Genomic DNA, 19,460 nt, shown 5'->3' with positions numbered 1-19,460 from the left:
GGATTTTACCATCTTTTCGACGTATCTGCCTCGGATTGTTTTAATACCCGCTTGGTAGATGTGGATGGCTTTGGAAAAGCGATGCAGGCCATTGGATACGTACATAATATTGTTCCATCTGTGTGGTCTTATAGACAGTTACAAATCAGATCACTACATATATTTATTTATACATATCTCGATGAGGCAACAGTCAAGGGTCCTGAAGCTGCACTGGTCTTTTAGAATTGTACTACAGTCTTGCTTCCAATTATCCAACAATACACGCTGCGCCGATTCTAATTGCTAACTACAATTAAGGACTAACGGGCGATTGTCGTTTTGCTAAATCTAGATGGCATCTCAAATTTACGCCCGAACTGTATCTTTATATGCCAAGTCACACATTCTCTCAAGAAGGCGGCACTCCGTCTGTTACTTTACCATATGGTAGTGACGAGTAATCTCCGAAGCAAGAGTAGTCGAACTGTGCCTTTTCTGCCATCTTGTCCTGAACCTCGATGAATGTATCCAGGTCACACCAGCCGTCCTTACGGCTGACGTCACATTCCGGAAAACTCCTGCCCAGAGGCACAGTGCGCTGGTTGAGTACGAAGTGAATGTACTTGGTCTCTTTGCCATCAAGGTAGCCGTCTCTCTTTGGTGAGACAGGGCTGGGCGCCTTGATGATTTCGATGTCTAAACGCGCACCGAAAGGAGTCAGCTTAGAAACAACGAACTCATGTTCGCCAGGATATTTGTCAGTGGGAAGCTCCTCGGCAAATTGGCGAAGGCCAAAGGCTGTTAGGATAGAGATGATGTTGGTGTCGTGAGAAAAGTCAAAGTAAAGACTTTGGTTCAGAGGAAATGTCTCCTTCATGCTATCCAGTGTCGTGTTGATCTGGGAGCCAGAGTAACCAAGGGTATGATTCTTAAGCCTTGCCATGACCTCTTGTTGATAGCCGAGACCAGTAGCTCGCTGTAACTCTGGTTAGCAGAGTTGGGGTTGCCAGAGGAGTCAACTTACGCCTACTGGGCTTTGGAACCCAGCCCCAGAAGAGAATCCAAGGTCGATAGAGTAGCCAAAGTGTTCCCATTCCTCGTATGTAAAGAGGTCACAGAATCTACTAAAGCCGTATGCAACAGTTTCATAGGGACACATGTTTTGTGCAGCCCAGACGTCTGCTGGTGTCCACGTGAAACCCTCTGTCACGTTATTGAATCGGGCAGTTGCTAAGTGACTCTTCAGTTGTTGGTCTGCAAATCTGATGAAGGGACATACCGTCTTTGAGGTACTTGTCATACCATGCGGCCACAGGAGTCACATAGTCCGCCTTGTCGGAGTTGGGGCAGTTTAGTCCTCCAGCAAGGGAGTTGTTGAAACCAGGGGCCTCTATGATCACTTCGATAGTGGCATTATTGGTCCTGCTGCTGTCAGAATAATGCAGCAAACACCTTGGGCGACTCTCGCTTACCACTCGAGGCCAAAGAAGCCAGCCATCCAGTTTTCTGCAGATTTCAGCATGCGATCTTGAGTCTATACACTGTCAGTATCTTGAGACCTGGTTGGCATATGAACGAAGGTCACAGACTGTAGTTCGGACGATGAGTTTGCTTTGAGGGTTGTACAAGCTACCATACATGTAACTATGCAAGACGCCTAGACTGTTTATCAGTTTCAAGTTTCAAGTTGCGAAAAGATAAACTCCTACCAGACTCGAAGAGCTCCTGTCGACCCCTTGGGACTAGGATGGCCTTTCCGAGTTCGTATTTCCAGTCCATCAAAAACTCGAGGGCACCACTGGTCTTGAGGCCAGCGGAAGCATTGGCAAGTCGATCACCAAGGGTTGCGACGTTCGAACCTGGAGTTGGATATCGGGCACCATGGCGAGAAAGCATCTGGACCTGAACGATCTCAGCGCCTGGAGGGATTGGATACTCGTCCACGCCGAAGCCTGTAGATGGAGAATAAGGGCTCAGGTAACCCATCATCTGGAAGATGCTTCGGTTACCCTCCTTCATGCCTTCGATAGGGATAGATGTCTGTAACGGATCATTGGGGACAAATGTGGCAGTAGGCTCAAAGACGTGGGTTTGTGCCATGAAAGCCGGCTTTCCAGTTTCGGTAACGCCGGGCCATAGTTGCGGCGACGTCTGAAAATACTGGGGAACTCGGGGTGGGTCCCCCGGACATGAGCCGGAGCCGGAGCCGGCAAAGGCAAGCGGGAGGCTAAGATAAAGGTTTATGGCCATAAGAATAACGACAAGGCCTGATAGAAGCATTATGGTGTTCCTGTATGAACGAATTGGGCCACGCGGTATGATTGGTTGAGTGGGAGGTTCCCTAGGGCCATCATCGTGGCCATCACCCTCATCTTGATGCACTGCCTGGTAGCCCGAAGCACCCGGGGCTGCTTTTGACTTAAGAATTCCTGAAGCTGGAGCCATATTGATACAAGGTTGATTCAATGTTGACGGGTGGACTGTAGGTTGATGCGTGATAACTATGCTGTCTCAACAGCCAATCTTTATGACCAGCACAAGCGAAGATTGGGCTGTACTCGGTAGTGTGTACCCCTTTGGCACGGGGCTGTGTTTTGGAGAAGTAATCTCAATGACAGTGGATAGTCGATGAAACAATCCGTTCAACCTACGCCCTGGGAAACTGATGGAGGAAAGAGAGGAGAGGAGAGGAGAAACAGACGGGGGTGTCGCTCTGAGGCGGCAAGCGCTATAATTCGGAGGTGCTGAGTTCGATTGATTTGCTTAATGATGCTGATGATGTTGCTTCTTTGAAGATTGGTTGAGACGCTGAATTGATTGCCCCTGCGCGTTAGGACTAGCCCGCCTTGTGCAAGGGGAAGGTGGCCAATTGGATGGTCAGCCATGCACTGTGTTAGGTTATCATGGCTCCCCTTCAAGCCTTGTTAGACAGGGGATGGAATCCGATCTTCGGCTGCCCGTAACGCTGAGGGGCATTTGCTAGCGCCCCTGCAGAGCGACGACAAATTAACAGGTACTGTGTCATACACACTGTACCGATATTGCCGGGTGGCTTAATACCCACAACAGAAACAAGCGCCAGGATCGCCGACCCCGTGACTATGGATCTCACCGTCGTTTCCACCTCACTTATCAGATCTCGAGTCTATTTTGAGAATGTAAGCAATGTAAACCTAGTCGTGACGGCTTCGTTGCCCCTTCTCTCAACGCCTCATCCATAATCCTGATGCATATATGGCCTGTTTTACATGGCAACGCGTCATTCTAGTCGTGTATCGAGGCCCGCCCTCTCTGCCCAATTTCGTCAAGGATTGGCGACATTTGTTGTTGTCTCCAAGACCATCACGATGAGCTGCAACATGTCGCTATCTTTGTGATCATGTGCAGACCAGTCATCATTGTTTCGAGGCACAGAGCGCAAGGTAAACCCGGGGTTCCTCCATAAGGGACATTTCCTTGGCCACTCAGGTCTTGAAACAAGCTGCTAGCTACCCTATCATGGTATCAAAACCATCATTCATCAGGAACAGAAGTATATCGTCTGCCTGTGGGCCGTTTGACAGCTGTCGTCTTCCTCCCTTCGATCTGCTCTCAAAGTCAATCACTTCGCCATCGATCCCAGCTAGGCATTCTTGACCGCCATTAATCAATCCATGACCAAAGTCCATTTCGAGGAACGGGAAATGGCCGCCTCGTGACACGGAATGCAATGCAAGGTGGATCGGTCGGTATATGAGATGACGATGAAATACAAAGCAAGTTCTCCGAACCTAACCCTCGGTGGGTGGCTTTAGCCAAGTAAAAAGCAAAAGGCCCCTTCAGTTATTTTCGCGCTCACAGAAGTAGTCCAGATAAAAATCGGAGAACATCAACCAGAGAGAGCTACGTACTGTGCATTCTCGCCTTTTATCCAACACCATATTTGCCTTTGCTGTCTCACCATGCCAACGTAACCAATCATCTGAAACTAAACACATCTCGACCAACTATCGAAAGCAAGTCATTCTGTGCTAAATCTGAGACTACCATCTTATATCTCTTGTCTCAGCACGCAGCTTTTCCTTGGTATCTGTTGACATTGGACAAGTCCCCCACTGAGGCGTTCCATCCCTGGTCTTGAGTCTTACTATGCCGGCTTTCCGCCAGCCTCCAAGCCTCGTTGTCTCGTCTTGCCGCATCGCAGCTATGGGTATGTGTTCGTTTCGTGTGGCTCTGCTCAGCATTCTCTGAGCTGCAAGAACTCCAGAACAAGGGATTTGCATGCTTAGTTATAGAGCACCCCTGACACTTTCGACTTCTCCCCCGACTGTTGCCAATGGGAGAGCGCACAGCTCTCTGCCGTGAGACTCCCGGCTTATTCCCAACCTAAACGAAACAATTCTTGTAGCTTGGTACATGTACGAATTAGACTTGTCACACTATCACATATCACATTTATCGTCTTCTGTGCCTGAGCATCTCGATCTACGTTATGCATGCGATTCCTTGTATTCGGCTGTCCCTATTAGGTGCTGATACTGCATGAGCCTTAAACACACTTATTAATCCTTGATTTCTCTTTTTCGACCAAAGCCCATTCTGCCATGCCCACAAAGCCAGATACGACACTGTACCGACAGCCAGGTTCGCCTGAGACATAATAAACCATTCTTGTTACTTTTCCGCGACCGTGACACCCCAATAAAAAAAAGAGATAAAATAACGTAAGAAAACATACTCAAGCTCGAGTACAGGACCCTGTTCATAACTTTTGATTTCTCCCCCGTTGCCTCCAGATTCCCCATTGCCCTTTTTATGCGCCTCGGCTCCAAAGTCGATAAGCACCCCATTATCTCATCATGTCTCGCGAGCATGCATGAATGCATGCGAGTTCAACCCACAACTGAGGTTGTTCTAAGCGCTAGATGCACAGTTTTAGTTGGCCTGAGACCTGAGGGGGAAGAAGCCGTCTGGCATGGGCTCAATGTGCCAGATCTTGGGTGCTTCCTTGTTGAAAGCAGCTGACCACTCCTGTGTCAGGTCTGCAGGGAGCTTCCATCCCAGCTCGTCGTCGCGGAGTCTCATGCGAACCAAGTGTCGACGTTCTCGGGCAGCCTCACCGTTGACGAAGCCTTCTCGGCGATGCAAGATTGTGAGGTTGTTGATGAAATGCATGTCACCTGCACGTGTGCTAATCTCCAGCTGAGTCGCCTTGGCAATGTTTTCAATGGAGTCCAATGCCTCCATCTGGCGTGGCGTAACGGCAGGAAGATTGGTAGGGCGTGGGTGAATCGCATTCCCCGTAAGAGCTACACGCCCAAAGTTGATCAACACTTTCCCCTCGTGATGAAAGAGGACTGGTCGGCACTGGAAACGGGGTCTATCACGGTATAGCGTGTCAGCGGATGCACTCCTTGCTTATCGTTGTGATGAAAAGAACAAATCAAGTGGATGTAGATAACCAAGTGCCTGAACTTACAGGGCGAATGGCCAGTCAGAGCGAGAAAGAGTGCGGACCATGTCCGGACGGCTGGTAGCAAGAACATTGTAGACAGTGTAGGCTGACGCGATGATGCATTTGCCTCCGGAGACAGCAGTGCTACGTGTGAGCCAACTGACTATGTCACCAGCTTCCTCGTTGTGGAAAGTCTAGAGCAGAGGTTAGTGTTGTTGACTATTCCTTCCAGGATTTATAAAGAAAAGATTAGCCTACGATGGGGGAGGTGGAGTGTCGATGGTGACCAGCCTTGAGCTTGGATGAGTTGTCGGCGACAATATGAACTACAAATATGTCAATGAGAAAGAAAGCAAGATAATGGGATCATTCGAGCCAACCTAGCATATTGCCTTTTCGATCTTGACGCCCATGACGATTGGCAATGTAAGACTGAATGCCAAGATACAGCACAGTCAAGTCCTCGACTGAGTACTTTTGAGGATCAAGGCCACGGATGACACCAAAGCCCTTGCCTCGGTACACGTCTTGGCGGATACGATCGAGTCTTGGTCCCAGAGTGGGAAGAGGGAAGTTGTCTCGGGAGACACAATCCCCATCAAGTCCCAAGGCTGGCTGGTGTTAGCAACGGCAACATGATGCACGCCACGGAAGCGGCGCCTCAGAAAAAGAGACGTACCTTTGAAGACCAGCAAAGCATTCTCAGCTTCCTGTAGGTCGGATTCGCTCAGAGTGTGGATGTATTCCGATTCATCCGTGAATTGAGGACCAACCCAAGCCATAGGCTCGTCGAGAAACTTGGGCCACCCTTCGGGGACCCCAGCCGGCCCATCTGCCACGCGACTGACACAGCCGGCGGCCGCAGGAGCTAGTTCAACGGCTGGGCTCGGACCAATGGTGGGCCCAACTATGGAAGATGCCATGGTAATGGTTTCTGAGGGAGAGGTACCGCTGGTGACTTGGTGGGGGTGTCTTGATACTGAGGTACTCTGTCAGCCAGCCTCTTACACGAGAAAAGGAACGTATAAGTTTTGTTAAGAACATACGTTACGAAACGCAACGGGCCGTTGTCTGATGACCTGGTGTAAGTCAGGATCTGCGGGGAGACCTAGTGGATCAGGAAGAGATCGAATATGAAAGATGATATGTGAGCTGAAGGTGTGCTGGGGTATTGAAAGAGAGGTGAACAAGATGGAAGAAAAGGAATGGGCCTTCTGGTGGTGCGAGGCGTCTACTTAAAGGCGTTTGCTTAATGGAAGGCGGAGATCAAAACAGAAGGGAAAAGGAACGTCTGATACTATCGTGGCAAGTGCCTTTGGTCAAGGTATAGTGACGTTGGAGGCGCCTCCAATTTCGAAGTCCCTTGACGAGTAACACGAATAGAAGGCGCAACTTACAGGCGAGAGAGATCAAGAGTACTTCGTAGCAGCGGGCGAGGAAAGAGGAAAAGACGGAGGTGCAAGGTGTCAGAAGTACGGCAATAACGATGGATGTCATGCAAATTGCAGCACAGACGAACAGTTCTTGACGAGCGAGATTGAGATTGGAGATTGTTGAGGAGTATCAAAAGAACGTTCAGACTAAGTAGGAGGCTAGTAAGGTATTATTATAGCTTTCCCAAGATGTTTGCAAATCGGTGGTAGCCCTGTTCAAATTTAGAGATGGAGGTGAAGCTCCTGGGATATGCGGCTCTTGGAATGTTGAAGTTGTGTAACGTTCTCCCATGCTTCCTCCGTCCCCGTTTTCTCGGGTTCGATGTGAGAGAGAAGGCAGGCACAATGAAAATTTTCACTTAGATCTGCTTTTCGTTTCGTGGCTTCCACATCCATCCAATTTCCAGTACCTCTTCGACCTACCTTAGAACCTGGGTAGCTACCTCACCTTACCTTACACCACTTACACAGGGATTGTTGAGGAGATAGCATCGGGTTGGCACTTCCAAGTTGGCAGGGTTAAGAGACAGGGTATACGTAGATCGGGTACTTGCGTAGCCGTGCTCGTGGCAGGTCGCAGATACGCGGCGGCAGGAGGCTGCAACAGAACCCAGCAACGCGGGTATTTGCTGGACTTCCTGCCATAAGGTATTCCAGGGCTAACACCTTGAACAATCAAAGTGCCTGGTCAGGTACCGGTATCTCCATCTCCTGGGCGGGAAACGGAACGAGCAGACGAATTCTGAGGTATCAATTGGAGGTGAGTAAGTGCCTTGCCGCTGATCTTGTACTTCATTCGTGGTTCCTCGCCTTTCCATGTCACCAGTACCCGGGTTGCTCAAAAGTCCTGGGTAGCAACATAAACTCTGGGTCGTCTCTCATTGCAAGGGAGGAGGAAACGAGACGAGACGAGACGAGACTACCTAGACGAGACGAGAGAGCACTGTAACATTCCTTGGGGAAACGGGTCCGGGCCCTCGACTAGAGTAGAAAGAAAAAAGAAAAAAAAGAAAGGAGAGCGGAAAATTGATAGAAGTACTAAGCCTAGCCCCAGCAAGGGTTGACTGATGGATGTGTATGGTTCCAAGCTGTAGTTAGTTGGTTGAGAAAAGCAAAACACCAAAGGCTAAGAATGAACATGAGCTAAGACGACTAGGAGAGGCTCGAGGCTCAGACTCAAGCTCAGCTGAGAGCCCAATCCTAGCTTAACCGAACTGGAATAGCATGGTAAGGATGATCCTTCGTGTTGATCCCCCAGTAGCTACCTCGTAGCTTTATTGCTAGGTAATATTAGGTGTGTTTTAAAAGTGGTTCACCATTGGCTTACTACGGAGTATGTGCACCTTGTTGGTTCCTCACTTATCTATCTGTGGCTGGCTGGTGTCACCTTTACAGTACCTACAGTACTAGCAGTGCTCTGTAGCTGTGCTACTATAGGTAGTCCAGGTAGTATTGTGTCCGTTCAACACGTCGACAAGGGCCCAAAGTCACGGCAGTCGACATTGATCCTTTGGCAATGGTTAAACTTTACTTGAGGCGTTATACAGCTTCATTGGTTGGCGGATTACTATCCGATGCCACCCACTTAGCTTAGGTTTGGTTCGTTTCCTCGGGTCCTAATTACTGGTTCCCCGTCAAACCAAGGCCAAAGAATGATGCTTGGGCGACGCGGACACCTCGGACGGTCAACAATCGACAGTCAAAGCAAAGCAAAGCAAAGCAAAGCAAAGCAAAAGGCGAGGCAAGGCAGGGTAAGGCAAGGGATATGCAAATAGACGCGTCTCATTTCATTCTTCCCTCCCGTTTGCCCCGTCGCCATCTCTCCGCCGCTCTTCCCGATGGATACACAGCATGTAGGAAGCACATATATCGTGTAGTGCTCCGTACGCAGTGCTGCATTATCCACACTCTCAGACCGACCAAGTCTACCGTTAAGCCCAAGTCAAGTCAGAGCATAGCTGTGGTATGAATGGCCCGGGCTTTGTCAAGTGCCGCACAACCAGGCCCGGCCCGTCCGGCATCCCTCCGCGAGCCAACCCTCAGCGAACTTGGTACATATAAACCTTTGATCCCCCTTGTGTTTCTGTGCAACAATGCGCAAGCCGTCAAAACGCAGCAGCCCGTCTCCCATCGACACTCGGTGAGCAAACCCTCGCCTCTTTCTGTAGGTGGCCGCACACACTCTCGGTGTACCTGTCCCTCTCCTCTCACCGTCATCCTTTTTCTTCCATCGCATCGCAATTTGTTGGCGTGCACTCCCTTCCATCCTGTTACATTGTTTCCCCTACGACCCTCCTCCCCGCTGCTTTGCCGTGTCCCGTATCGTGAACTGGTCCATGTGGCGGTTTATCGGAACTGAACAAGAACCATCAATCTCTTTGGCTATAGCATCTTCACTGGCCCTCCGCACCCAATTTAGCTGTTTATGTCATTTCCCTTCAAACCATCACACCAGTTCGGCTCTTTCTCTGAACCTCACCTGCTCTTGACCGCCTTTTCGTAACCATAGTTACCCTGGCATTTTAAATTGGTTTCCATTATCGTTATCATCGTCATCGTCATTATGGCCGTTACTGTTGCCGCCGTCATCCACATTCACCGCCCTTCATTCGCGTCGTATACAGTCTCAGTTCCTGCACCTCCGCTGTGAGTACAGCATCTTCTCGAACTCTGCGACTACGCAATTGGCTCCAAGTCACCCATTGTCCCCCTACTGCCACAGAGGACAACCAGAGATGTTATTGGCCAACCAAACCCGATCATATTGTTGTTCGAGGTTGCCAATTCGTCTCGAACAATTGACTGACAAAAAAGTAATCATGCTCATACACGGCCTTGTTCCGGATTTCTTCCCATTGCAACGCTGAAACCACAGAGTTCAAGTTAGCATCAGATTAGAGAGCCATTGTCTCAGCCTGTATGGTTCTTCATCCCCGAGGGTCAACTTACCATGTCGTCTAGCCAGGTTGCTAGTATGATGGACAAACTTGATCTTTTCTTCATCCAAGCCTGCCAGTGTTCGCAAGTCTTGGTCTTTGCAATCTTCCGAGAAAGGGTAGATGCCCTTATTACAGTAGTGGAAGTGTGCGAGCAAGATGTTTGCGCCTGTTCAGTCAGCAAGCGCTTCTGTGCAGGATGGACCAGGGTGGTTGTTTGACTCACCTAGGTGGTATTCTTTGACCTTCTCCTCACGTGCAAACCGTCGCTGCAAGTACACCGATGATCAGCAAACTTCGCAGGCCACTGTCGACTCTCGGGGCTCTCTTACCTTCATGCCGTGCTTCTTCGCGTATCCAGCGTCATGAGCTGTGATGAGAGCTGTGTTATGCAAAAGAATGAAGATGACAAGATACGTCACTAGCCAAGTGCTCTGCTTGTTCTTTGACATCATCTTCTGAAGTTTGTCAAGAAGCTCCCTTCGCAGCTTGGTCTGTATGTGGTGAATCAGGATAAGATCCATTTGAGCGCCAAGTACAGGCGGAAGAGGGATCTTGCCATGATTCGGGTTCGTTTCGTCCAGGATGTTTTGCTTCATCCCCAAGGTCTCTTCTCCAACAATGAAGCTCGACCGCGTTGTCAGACGAATCGACATCCACAACAAGAGTGTATGATGAATAAGTTCCACGCACTCTGGCGTAGTGGACGGGTCTTTGAAGATTTTCCAAGCACGTAAGTATGTTCGGAATAGCAGGCCTTCAGGTGGTCCAAGCAGCTTGGTAAAAGCATCCTGCATGCTATTCTCAATGTGGTCCAGGTACTCTTTCTTCGCCTCCTCGAGGTTGACCATCGCATACGGAGGAATCTTCACGGATTTCTTGACACCCTTGTAATCCCAAGTACGTTCCAGCTTGTCACCAGCTTGAGGAATGAATCGTTGAACCTTCACCTTAACAAACTTATTCGATAGGCCCTCGGATAGATATATGGTTCTGGGCTCTTCAGTCGTAGCCCAGCTCTGTATCGGATCCGAGATATTATTGGTCCATCGTCGTGTCCATTCATAACCGGGAACTTGGCCCGGTTTGAAAAGTCGGATATCTGTTATCTTGTATCTGAGACAAGGAAAGCGCCCCGCTCTCGAATTGGAGACTTTTTTGCATGTCAAACAGGCCCCTCCCTCTTCCTCGGGGTTGTTTTCACACTGCATCACTGGTTAGTGGCCTTTGCGCACCAGCCAAAAAGTACGTTACAGTAAGACATCATCGTATGTAACAGAACCAGACAGTGTTACTTACACGAATTCTTTGCATTCTGCACCTGATACAGGAACCAATCTTTCGGGTTTGGGCAGTTTGTTCACGGAGATTTGGGTCCTTGAACGGACCTCTCTTTCCCCCTCTTTGGTTAGTGAGCACAATTTCAAAATTGGCTTGTTGATCCATTAGAGACCACCCGTTCTGCACAGTATCTTCGCCAAGTTGAGTATTTATCATCATGCCATATTGGGAAACGCTGTCGGGCGGAGCCAAGCCCTGGCGAGTAATAGCATTTGTATCAATAAGGCTGGAATCGGAACTGTAGCCGACCTGTGGAAATGCCTTGGTGTCAAGCTGTTGACTGGGCATTAATACTTGATTCTCCAGCTGTGGTTCCTCTTTGAAAGCTTGGGCGACGTAAAAGTCTCCAGCTGATAGATGAGGTTGATGAGTTGGCCCAGGACCACTCATCACAGGCTCCGCTAACGGCGTCTGATCAGAGATGAGAGGAAAGTTGACAAGGGGCGCAACATTCAAGTTAGGTTGCTGAAAGCTGTAATCTGGCTGTTGACCAGAGCTCAGAGTTGTGTTGTCATATGGTTCAGATGATGGCATTGTCATAGACGGTTGTTTTTCTGCCATGTAAGGAGCATCTGGGCCAGAAACTGCCGGTGCAGAGCTCGGTAGCTGTTGATAGCCTTTCAAGGTGATGTCAGCGATGATCTCAGGTGTGCGTCGGGCAATCGGGCAACCTTAGGAGAGTCGGGTGCTTACCATCTTGATGTCTTGGGTCCCAGCCACAACATGGGCAGAAGAACAAGGTCAGATCCGCCATACGCCTGGTTAATGGGGAAGTAGAAGACGGCATTGAGTTCTGGCTACATTCGTCCCAGTTTGAAGATGCCCCATAATGCTCATCACGTTGACTGTAAGGTCCTGATAATGGGAGTTTCATCAGAGGTCCCTGGGACGAAGCCGATCCTTGCTCGGGTGTCATTGGGATCGATGGTGCGAGCCTTCTCCTCTTCCTACAATGCTGTTGTTCAATCAGTTGATGCAATTGAGAACCAGAGGCTATTCCATAGAATTGTGCCAGTTGATCAAGATTGTCTTGGATCTCAAATGGTATAAAGGTGAAGTTGTCATTCACGAGAGGGGTGAAAGGTATTGACGAAGGGCCCGGATCTTCAACTCCCGGTTGGAGGAGAGGCCTCTTAACTTTGGAAGGATAATGTGGATTCTATAGAAAAAATCAATTCACCGCACATTTGGGTCTCGTAGGGGGGGGCCTAGGGCAAGATCAGGGAGAAGAAGATGCTTGTCCGAGAGTCATGGCACGAGAGCCACGACGGGGCTGCGAGAAGAGGAAACGGTGGTGATTGGCAACAGCCGCAGGGGTGATGCAAATAGAACGATGAGACGGGGGATCGATGATATAACTCCATGCAGCTTGCCGCCAACCGGGGAGAGAAACTCTTACCATAATGGCTGCAGTGAGACAGGACAGGGTGTGGAACAAACACTGCCTAGCAGTAGGAGTAAGAACAGAAAGACGAAGGTCAAGGTACCACCACGCGGAATCAAACTCGACGAAATACAGTCAATGACAAAGAAGAGCTAGCTTGCCCGGTTTGTCTCTCAGAAGCAGTGGTCAAAAATTGAGCGACGCCGGGGTGAGAAGAGGGGGAGTGTGGTGGGAGGCTAATGTGCCACGAAAGCCATCACCAGGCACTTGACGTTGGAAACCCCCGTAGTGCGCCGAGTGGAGCACCAGCGATGGCCGAAGTCAAAAAGACGGCCGAGAGAAGGATACCAGACGGTCGGGAATAGAAAATACTGTGATGAGAGAGGCGAAGAATCCGGGGAAGCTAGGCGGAAGGGCGATAAGTAGGTATGTTAGCGCAAACCCAATCAGGTCGTTGAGGCTCCTTGCCAACAGATGGAAGGCCGATGAGATGTTGGTGTGCTGCTCGCAGCCGCCAACCTGAGAACCTTGAACCTGAGTACGATTAGGACAGTACGTGGAGCCTTGTCCACCCCGTCCACTGCTTTAGCAACAAGGCGGGCTGAGCTGTCGTGGTACTGGCGACAGAACGTGGAGTGAGTAGCCGGTGGTGCTGGTACTGGTGTTTGCACCGTTGAGCGAAATCAGCGCAATATGCCTGCGGCCGCGATCGTATGGATGACGGCTGATGCGGGCTGCGGGCTGAGCAAGTATGCGGCTGGCGGTGTGGTGGTTGTAGTGAGTGACTGGGCGTTGAGCGCTTCAAGCAACAGCTTGACGGTCTGCTGGGAACGGTGATGATGAACGAGTCTGTGAGAGAGGAAAGTGGACTCGGTGAGGACGGCGTTGACATGGCCTCGTGCTGAGTAGTTTTTGACCGGTCTGAGGGGTACCATGGGAGTGGCAGGGGGCCTTCTGATTGTAGTGCTCAGGCTTGTCAGGTAAAGGATTTTGGGATATTACCCGCTCTGCCGGTTCAGTGCACCTAAAGTTCTCGGTCTTATGTTAGGTATTGGAATAAGTTATTAGACACCATTTGGTGGGGCGATTAGCAAAAAAGAAACAGTATAAAGGCTTCGTTCATGGCTTAGGAACTTGGCTACTGAAAAATGAGGGTGATTTGAATCGTGCGTAGTCGTAGACAACAATGCAGCTGAATCCTTTGGCAATCGAATCTTCGGATCGGGTCATTGTTCCATAGCCACGGAGCCTAGCTATGCCAACGGTTAATTCGTGCATTGAAATGGCCATGTGATTGACATGGGGCTGACCAATGTTGGTCATGGCTGCACAGTTGCTCAGCTGGGATTGGATGTACCATTTTCAAATTGCTTTTTTCCCATGCACAGGGTCTCGCAACGCCAACCCGCCTGGGTATCTCACACCAGGGAGAGAAAAAGTACTGTACATCGTCAACTCCGCAACGTAGCAAAGGTTCTCAAAGGTACTTGGATCGCCAAGCAGTTCAGAAGAAAGATCGTTTTTATCCAATCGTCGATGTAGGTCAGGCGTTTGGGGGGCCACTCTCGATAGTAACGCATACAAGTCCGAGAAAAGGCAAAGATGCCTCGACAAGTATGTCCTAGATTAGCAGTCAAGTTTCTAACCAGGAGGATACTCCGTTTTCCAGATGCACTCGGATGCAGTGGTGTATCGTAAACGAACAAATGCCCGAGCGTTGTTTCAAGCCCTTTCAGCTTCCCTTTCACCCATCTTATCTTGACCAAGGCTGACGAGTGAATAACAGCCAACATCTCACAGAATGTTGAGACCAGTGGTGCTATCTGCCAATAGCTGACCCGTTGCCAGGAGCCTGCATTCTGTCCATGTGATAAGACGAATGTGTGTTATCGTCACGCAAAGACTCTGGTTGGTACGAGGAGGAGGCAGGGGCAGCAACCGGTGAGAATAGCAATTACTTGCGCTCTTGGCCGAGAATTAGAACTAAAAGATCGGTCCGATCGATATCCGGTTGCGTGTGTTATCATTGCGAGCTTCTTACGACAAGAACCTAGTAGCTGATGTTTGAGCCGGGCGCACTAAAGAACGGCACGATGCAACTCATGTCCCTGAGCAGCCGCCAGTGAGGCGTGGCCCAGCCACAGATTCTGCATGAATACGGCTGCATCTTCGTGGGTTATATTGCATCAAAATGCAAGTGGGATATGCGTGGCTGCGTCCGCGTCTCTTGGCTTGACGAGTTGTCTCTTCTCTCGCCGAGTTGCAGTGGTTTTCGACGCGAGAGTGGGTTCCTGGTGATATCACACAGCCTGTGACGTCGGATGGATGGGATGGCAAACTATGCAGGTTGCAGAAATAATAATCACTAGGCTGTTTCTGGGGCCACAAGAGGTGTCTAGGTAGGTAGCTAATATACTGTGATTGGGAAGTTAATTAAGTGGCGCTTGCGCTTTCCCTCGAGGAAGGAAGGTCCAAGTCAAGTTAGTAAAGTAGTTGCCAACCTACCTAGGTACTACCTAGTAGGTTATTACGATGGACGTTAGCAAATTTGCTTTGCATTAGTATGTACAAACCACGCAACGGTCTGACGGAAGAAAGGTCCGCTACCGTTCACCGGATTTCCACACTGGGAAGTAATTGAACACCCATGAGTTTCATATCCAAAGTTAGTGCCTTCTAAGCTCTAGACCGAGGAATCCAAATCTTCACCGGATCCAGTACCTTGTCCCTACCGAAGCGCTGATGAGGAACTCTCTTGTTGATCTAGAAAAGAGCATGGATGCCACATGGAAGGACTAATGCCGTTAGTCTCTATCCACCAACGGGTCTTCCCGCGTTCTAGATGGGGCGTCCTAGATGGGACGAATCGAACTGTTCCTCAAATAGAAATCGCTGGAGCTTTCTCCTGGATGGTTTCCTCCCCAAGTCCTACCTGTAGCTACAACTCGTTCTGGCGATTCTGTGCTACCTAGACGTACAGGGTGCAGGCAAGGGAGGTTATACATATGGAGTCGAATCCCTTGCTATGCTTGCGGTCACAAGACACTATCCGCCCAAGCCCGTATTCTCTTCAGCCATGTAAGCAGCCATCGGTCACTTATCGCCCCAATCACCCCTGCTTCATATTCGCCAGCATTAATGGACATTGTCCATCATTCAGCTCCCACGGTATGGTAACGCAGCAGCAACAGAGCGAGTCAGCGCAGCCACTCGGGAGCTCCGCGAGCTCTACCCACGGACATTACAATGCTGGCTTTGCGCACTGTCCAAGCCTCCCCGTGCGGCCAGGAAAGAAAGAAAGCTATGCTCAAGCCCCATTGGGTGGACATGGGTCATAATGGTTCTCCGGTGCGCCTCTCCCGCTTCGGGTGTCGGCTGGCACTTGTTATCAGATATCAAATAATATCGGAATGCAGCGTGCTTCAGGGCACGCCAGTCAGCGCGGATGACGTTGCCTGTACGCAAGATCCCAAATGGTTGGTATTTCGGGAATGAGAAATGTGACTGCTCACCGGTTTCCCAGGAGCCCTTGTTCCCAGAATCTCGGTATTCCCCCACGCTGATACTTGAGGGGGCAGATGCCGGCATTTATCTGTCCAAACCAGGTACGGTACTTATTGTGGAAGTCATATGCTGTTTCTGATGGAGATGGTTCTATTGATCGGCCCTGGACGAGCCCTACTGAGCGCTTAGATGAGGTTGTCTCGTCTTAACATTGGTTAACCTCAGTCGTGGCCTGATGCTTCACGGAATACATCTGGCCCATCTCGCTTAGAGCTCCCGATTCCTTAAGCTGGGTCAGGTCATTCAGTTTTCGAACTGATTATATGCCAACTCCCGTATGTAACACTGTCTGAGAGTCATGGCCAAGACCTTGACTTGTCTCACCAGAGACTCCTCATGCCGTCCAGTTCGAACTTCCCCTGAAAGCTGTCACTGTGATAGTGCCCTCTACCACAAAATCTGACTGTCTTTTGTCAATTCTTCGTTGCCGTCCATCACTTTACTTTTTTTTTTCTCTGCTTGTACACAGTCCTTATAGCTAATCTCTCATACAAGACCGTTTCTTCATGTTAAGTCTAGCGTATTCAAAGAGCATTTCATCAACATTCATTTTAGATGTCAATCCTTGTTTCGTGGACGGCACCCAACTTATAAATCCGTTAGCGAGTCATGTCGATTCTGGCTTCTCATCAGCTTGCGTGTTCGTTTACCACGACTAGCGCCGCAAACAAACCACCAACAACTCGTTGAGCCATCACAGCGCCTGTACTCCCGCGAAGCCCAATACAAATGACCTTGGCTGGCTTGGTGTGTCTCGCTGCATTCACGGACATTGAGAATCCGAATCTTTCGGGACGTGCCACAACAACCTTTGGAATAGAAGCAACTGCCCAAGCAGATATTGTGGCCGGGTCTGATCCCGTGTTTTCAGGAGGCAACGGATACCTGCCTTGATCCCTCCGCATAGAAAGCGTGGATGATTTGTGTCTGGGAACGAAAAATACCCATTTGCCAGGCAACATGCCTCTCCGCAGGTGGAGCCCTAGGGTGCTTGCGTCAAGCGTGAAACTTAGTTGGAAACTGGATCTTGTCGTTCAAGTCTCGAGGTTGGAGGCAATCTCCATCACGGGCGACTGCTTGCCATATTTGTTCGCTCTTTCTCACGCGGCAAGAACAAGTTGTGATCAGTCACTCTCGGTTTCACAGGGACCAACAGGCATCCTTCGATCATGTGATCAGACAGCATGACCAAAAAGAACCGCGTACTGAGCATTGAAGCCAACCACTCAAAGTGACCCAGTTCGGCCGTGTCATCCATCTTTGGTACCGTCGCACGACAACGCATATTATTTTCCCCAGGCTTGATGCTGACTGGTGGCACGTTCGGCCTTGTCCAGTAGATCTTGCTCTCGAGTCGAACCGAGTTATTTCTCGTCCTGGATTGATATCGGCCACTCTGCGCTGCTGACGATTCAACAACTCCTCGCCAGCTATTCAGCCTCTGGTCGCCTTGCATCCGAGACTGGAACCCCTCACCTACATCCGACTGTTTGTGTTGGGCAGCATCTAAGACATTTGTGCAGGTACTTGGTGATTTGCCGTGGAACGCTGCACGCTGCTGACTTGAGCCGTCTTCTAGTAGCTTTCGGTGTCCAGAGTATTCATCAGCCCATGCCATGGAGTTGAGTCAGGAATCTATTCACGATGTTATCCACCCTACTGCAGCCTTCTCGGGTCCTCCATCAACCACCCAGCTGGGCTCGGTAGTTCGGGATGACCATGTTGTTGACTGGCAAAACTCATCGCTGAACCCAAAGAACCGCATTGATAGCCTCAGCCCACTGGATCGTCCTCTCTGGCGCATCGATGGCTGCACTGCTTTCGGAAGCCAATTCTATGCTGTTCCTCTGTTCATCGACTCGATGTCTCCTATTCGAATGGATGTTTTCATTCCCGAGCCCTCGAAGCTCTCACCAGAGCTTCGGCTTGCCCTTGATGTTGATGTGGCATTTCATACCACGAGCGCAATGCGCATTTCGCGTCTCGGAATCACTCAACATGTGCTCCGCATCCTGCAACACTGGACAGCTCGGCAGCAGGAGCCTCTGAAAATCTTCAGTAACATACCTTTCGGTTCCAGGATTGTGCTCAGGAACATGCCCATGAACGTTGCTGACGCGGAGGTCACCGTCGCTCCGACTCACTATCTGGAACGCCAACTTCTGTCTGTGGCTTCTCTTGAGAATGCTTGGGGAAGCGACGTTGAGTTACCGCCGACTGTCGATCTTGGTGACGTGGTATACGTCTCACAGCTACACGACAGCGTCTGCCTCGTCAGAATCGGAGGCAAGATATGGATTTTCAAGGCACTTACCAGTTACACCAAGTACCTTTATCACGAGCTAAGGCAGCTGCTCATCATCCCACCACATCCCAACATTGTCTCCCGCCCTGTGCACCTGGTCACAAAGAAATGCAGTTTTGGGAGTAAGGTGGCCGTCGTCGGATTCACTCTCGAGTACCATATTCACGGTAGCTTGCGTGATCTGATCCCCTTTCTCAAGCTTCACAACATGGTGTCTCTGGCCGACGAGACAAAATGGGCTATACAACTAGCATCGGCGTTGGTGCATCTTCGTACAACATCTAGTATCTTCTATCCAGATCTCAGGTTGGACAACATCGTTCTTTCAGCTAGTCGAGATGCCGTTATGGTTGATTTTGAGCAGCGTGGGGTCTGGTGTGAGTTCGCCGCTCCTGAAGTCAATGCTCTGGAGTACGTAAGGCTTCTTGCTATCGATGAAGAAATACCCGCGGAAGTCAGCGAAAAGTATTCGAAACTCTTGACAGAGATGCTTCCGCATTGGGAGGCGATGGGTGAGAGCGAGGAGTACAAGTGGCCATGCAAAGGCTATAATGTCCCATGGGCATGTCTCACACCAAAAGAGCAGGAGGCATGCGAGGTGTATATGCTTGGCCGTGTATTGTGGTGCATCTTTGAAGGGAATAGCGCTCCCCAAAGAGCCGCAGTCTGGCTTTCATATCGATGGGAACCCCTTGTCGAGTTTCCAGGATACACGAAGACTCCTGGAGCCATGCAGAAATTAATCGATCGTTGCACACGCGGAAGGCAGAATGGCCTTAGTAGGCTGATTGTGAGGGAGAGAAACCAGCTCGTGCTCCGAGAGCTCGAGAAAACAGGGCTCTCCACCCCAGATGGGGTGCAGCGGACGGCCAAGGAGTGGTGGTTGAGAGAAATCGATGCATCGGAGACGTGGCTCAGGCGAAGGATCGAAGGTATGAAGAGGGGTGATTGGAAGGAGAACTACTACGACCGGCCTAACCTGAAGGATGTTCTTGCGGACCTTGAGGCCTTTCGCGATGAAAGGGGATTCAAGTTCTGACTTGGGCCTGTGACAGTTAGACAATCCGAACATGTCTCACTC

General features: G+C 50.0%; 4 protein-coding genes across 4 annotated transcripts; 1 reads left to right on the top strand and 3 right to left on the bottom strand.

Moving 5' to 3' along the window:
* Window positions 1-391: 391 nt before the first annotated feature.
* On the bottom strand, window positions 392-2,427 carry FMAN_01052 (uncharacterized protein; the record flags this gene model as incomplete). Its single annotated transcript, XM_041830420.1, has 6 exons — window positions 392-958; window positions 1,007-1,212; window positions 1,262-1,404; window positions 1,455-1,516; window positions 1,572-1,639; window positions 1,692-2,427. The coding sequence occupies 6 exons, from the start codon at window positions 2,425-2,427 to the stop codon at window positions 392-394; spliced, it is 1,782 nt and encodes a 593-aa protein (XP_041676387.1).
* Window positions 2,428-4,896: 2,469 nt separating this feature from the next.
* Window positions 4,897-6,339, bottom strand: FMAN_01051 (uncharacterized protein; the record flags this gene model as incomplete). The annotated part of the gene is made up of 5 exons (XM_041830409.1): window positions 4,897-5,341; window positions 5,441-5,610; window positions 5,675-5,742; window positions 5,797-6,027; window positions 6,096-6,339. 5 exons carry the CDS (start codon window positions 6,337-6,339, stop codon window positions 4,897-4,899), a joined length of 1,158 nt encoding a protein of 385 aa, XP_041676386.1.
* A 3,269-nt stretch (window positions 6,340-9,608) lies between these two features.
* Window positions 9,609-12,528, bottom strand: FMAN_01050 (uncharacterized protein; the record flags this gene model as incomplete). Its single annotated transcript, XM_041830398.1, has 7 exons — window positions 9,609-9,712; window positions 9,799-9,954; window positions 10,012-10,054; window positions 10,118-10,990; window positions 11,085-11,743; window positions 11,820-12,285; window positions 12,526-12,528. The coding sequence occupies 7 exons, from the start codon at window positions 12,526-12,528 to the stop codon at window positions 9,609-9,611; spliced, it is 2,304 nt and encodes a 767-aa protein (XP_041676385.1).
* Window positions 12,529-17,690: 5,162 nt separating this feature from the next.
* On the top strand, window positions 17,691-19,418 carry FMAN_01049 (uncharacterized protein; the record flags this gene model as incomplete). Its single annotated transcript, XM_041830386.1, has 1 exon — window positions 17,691-19,418. The coding sequence occupies one exon, from the start codon at window positions 17,691-17,693 to the stop codon at window positions 19,416-19,418; it is 1,728 nt and encodes a 575-aa protein (XP_041676384.1).
* Between the last annotated feature and the right edge of the window lie 42 nt (window positions 19,419-19,460).

This window comes from Fusarium mangiferae (assembly GCF_900044065.1).
Source record: "Fusarium mangiferae strain MRC7560 genome assembly, contig: FMAN_scaffold001, whole genome shotgun sequence".
In the NCBI taxonomy this organism is placed as follows: domain Eukaryota; kingdom Fungi; phylum Ascomycota; class Sordariomycetes; order Hypocreales; family Nectriaceae; genus Fusarium; species Fusarium mangiferae.
Note: the sequence above shows the minus strand (reverse complement) of the source record. Positions and strands in the feature narration are given on the sequence as shown.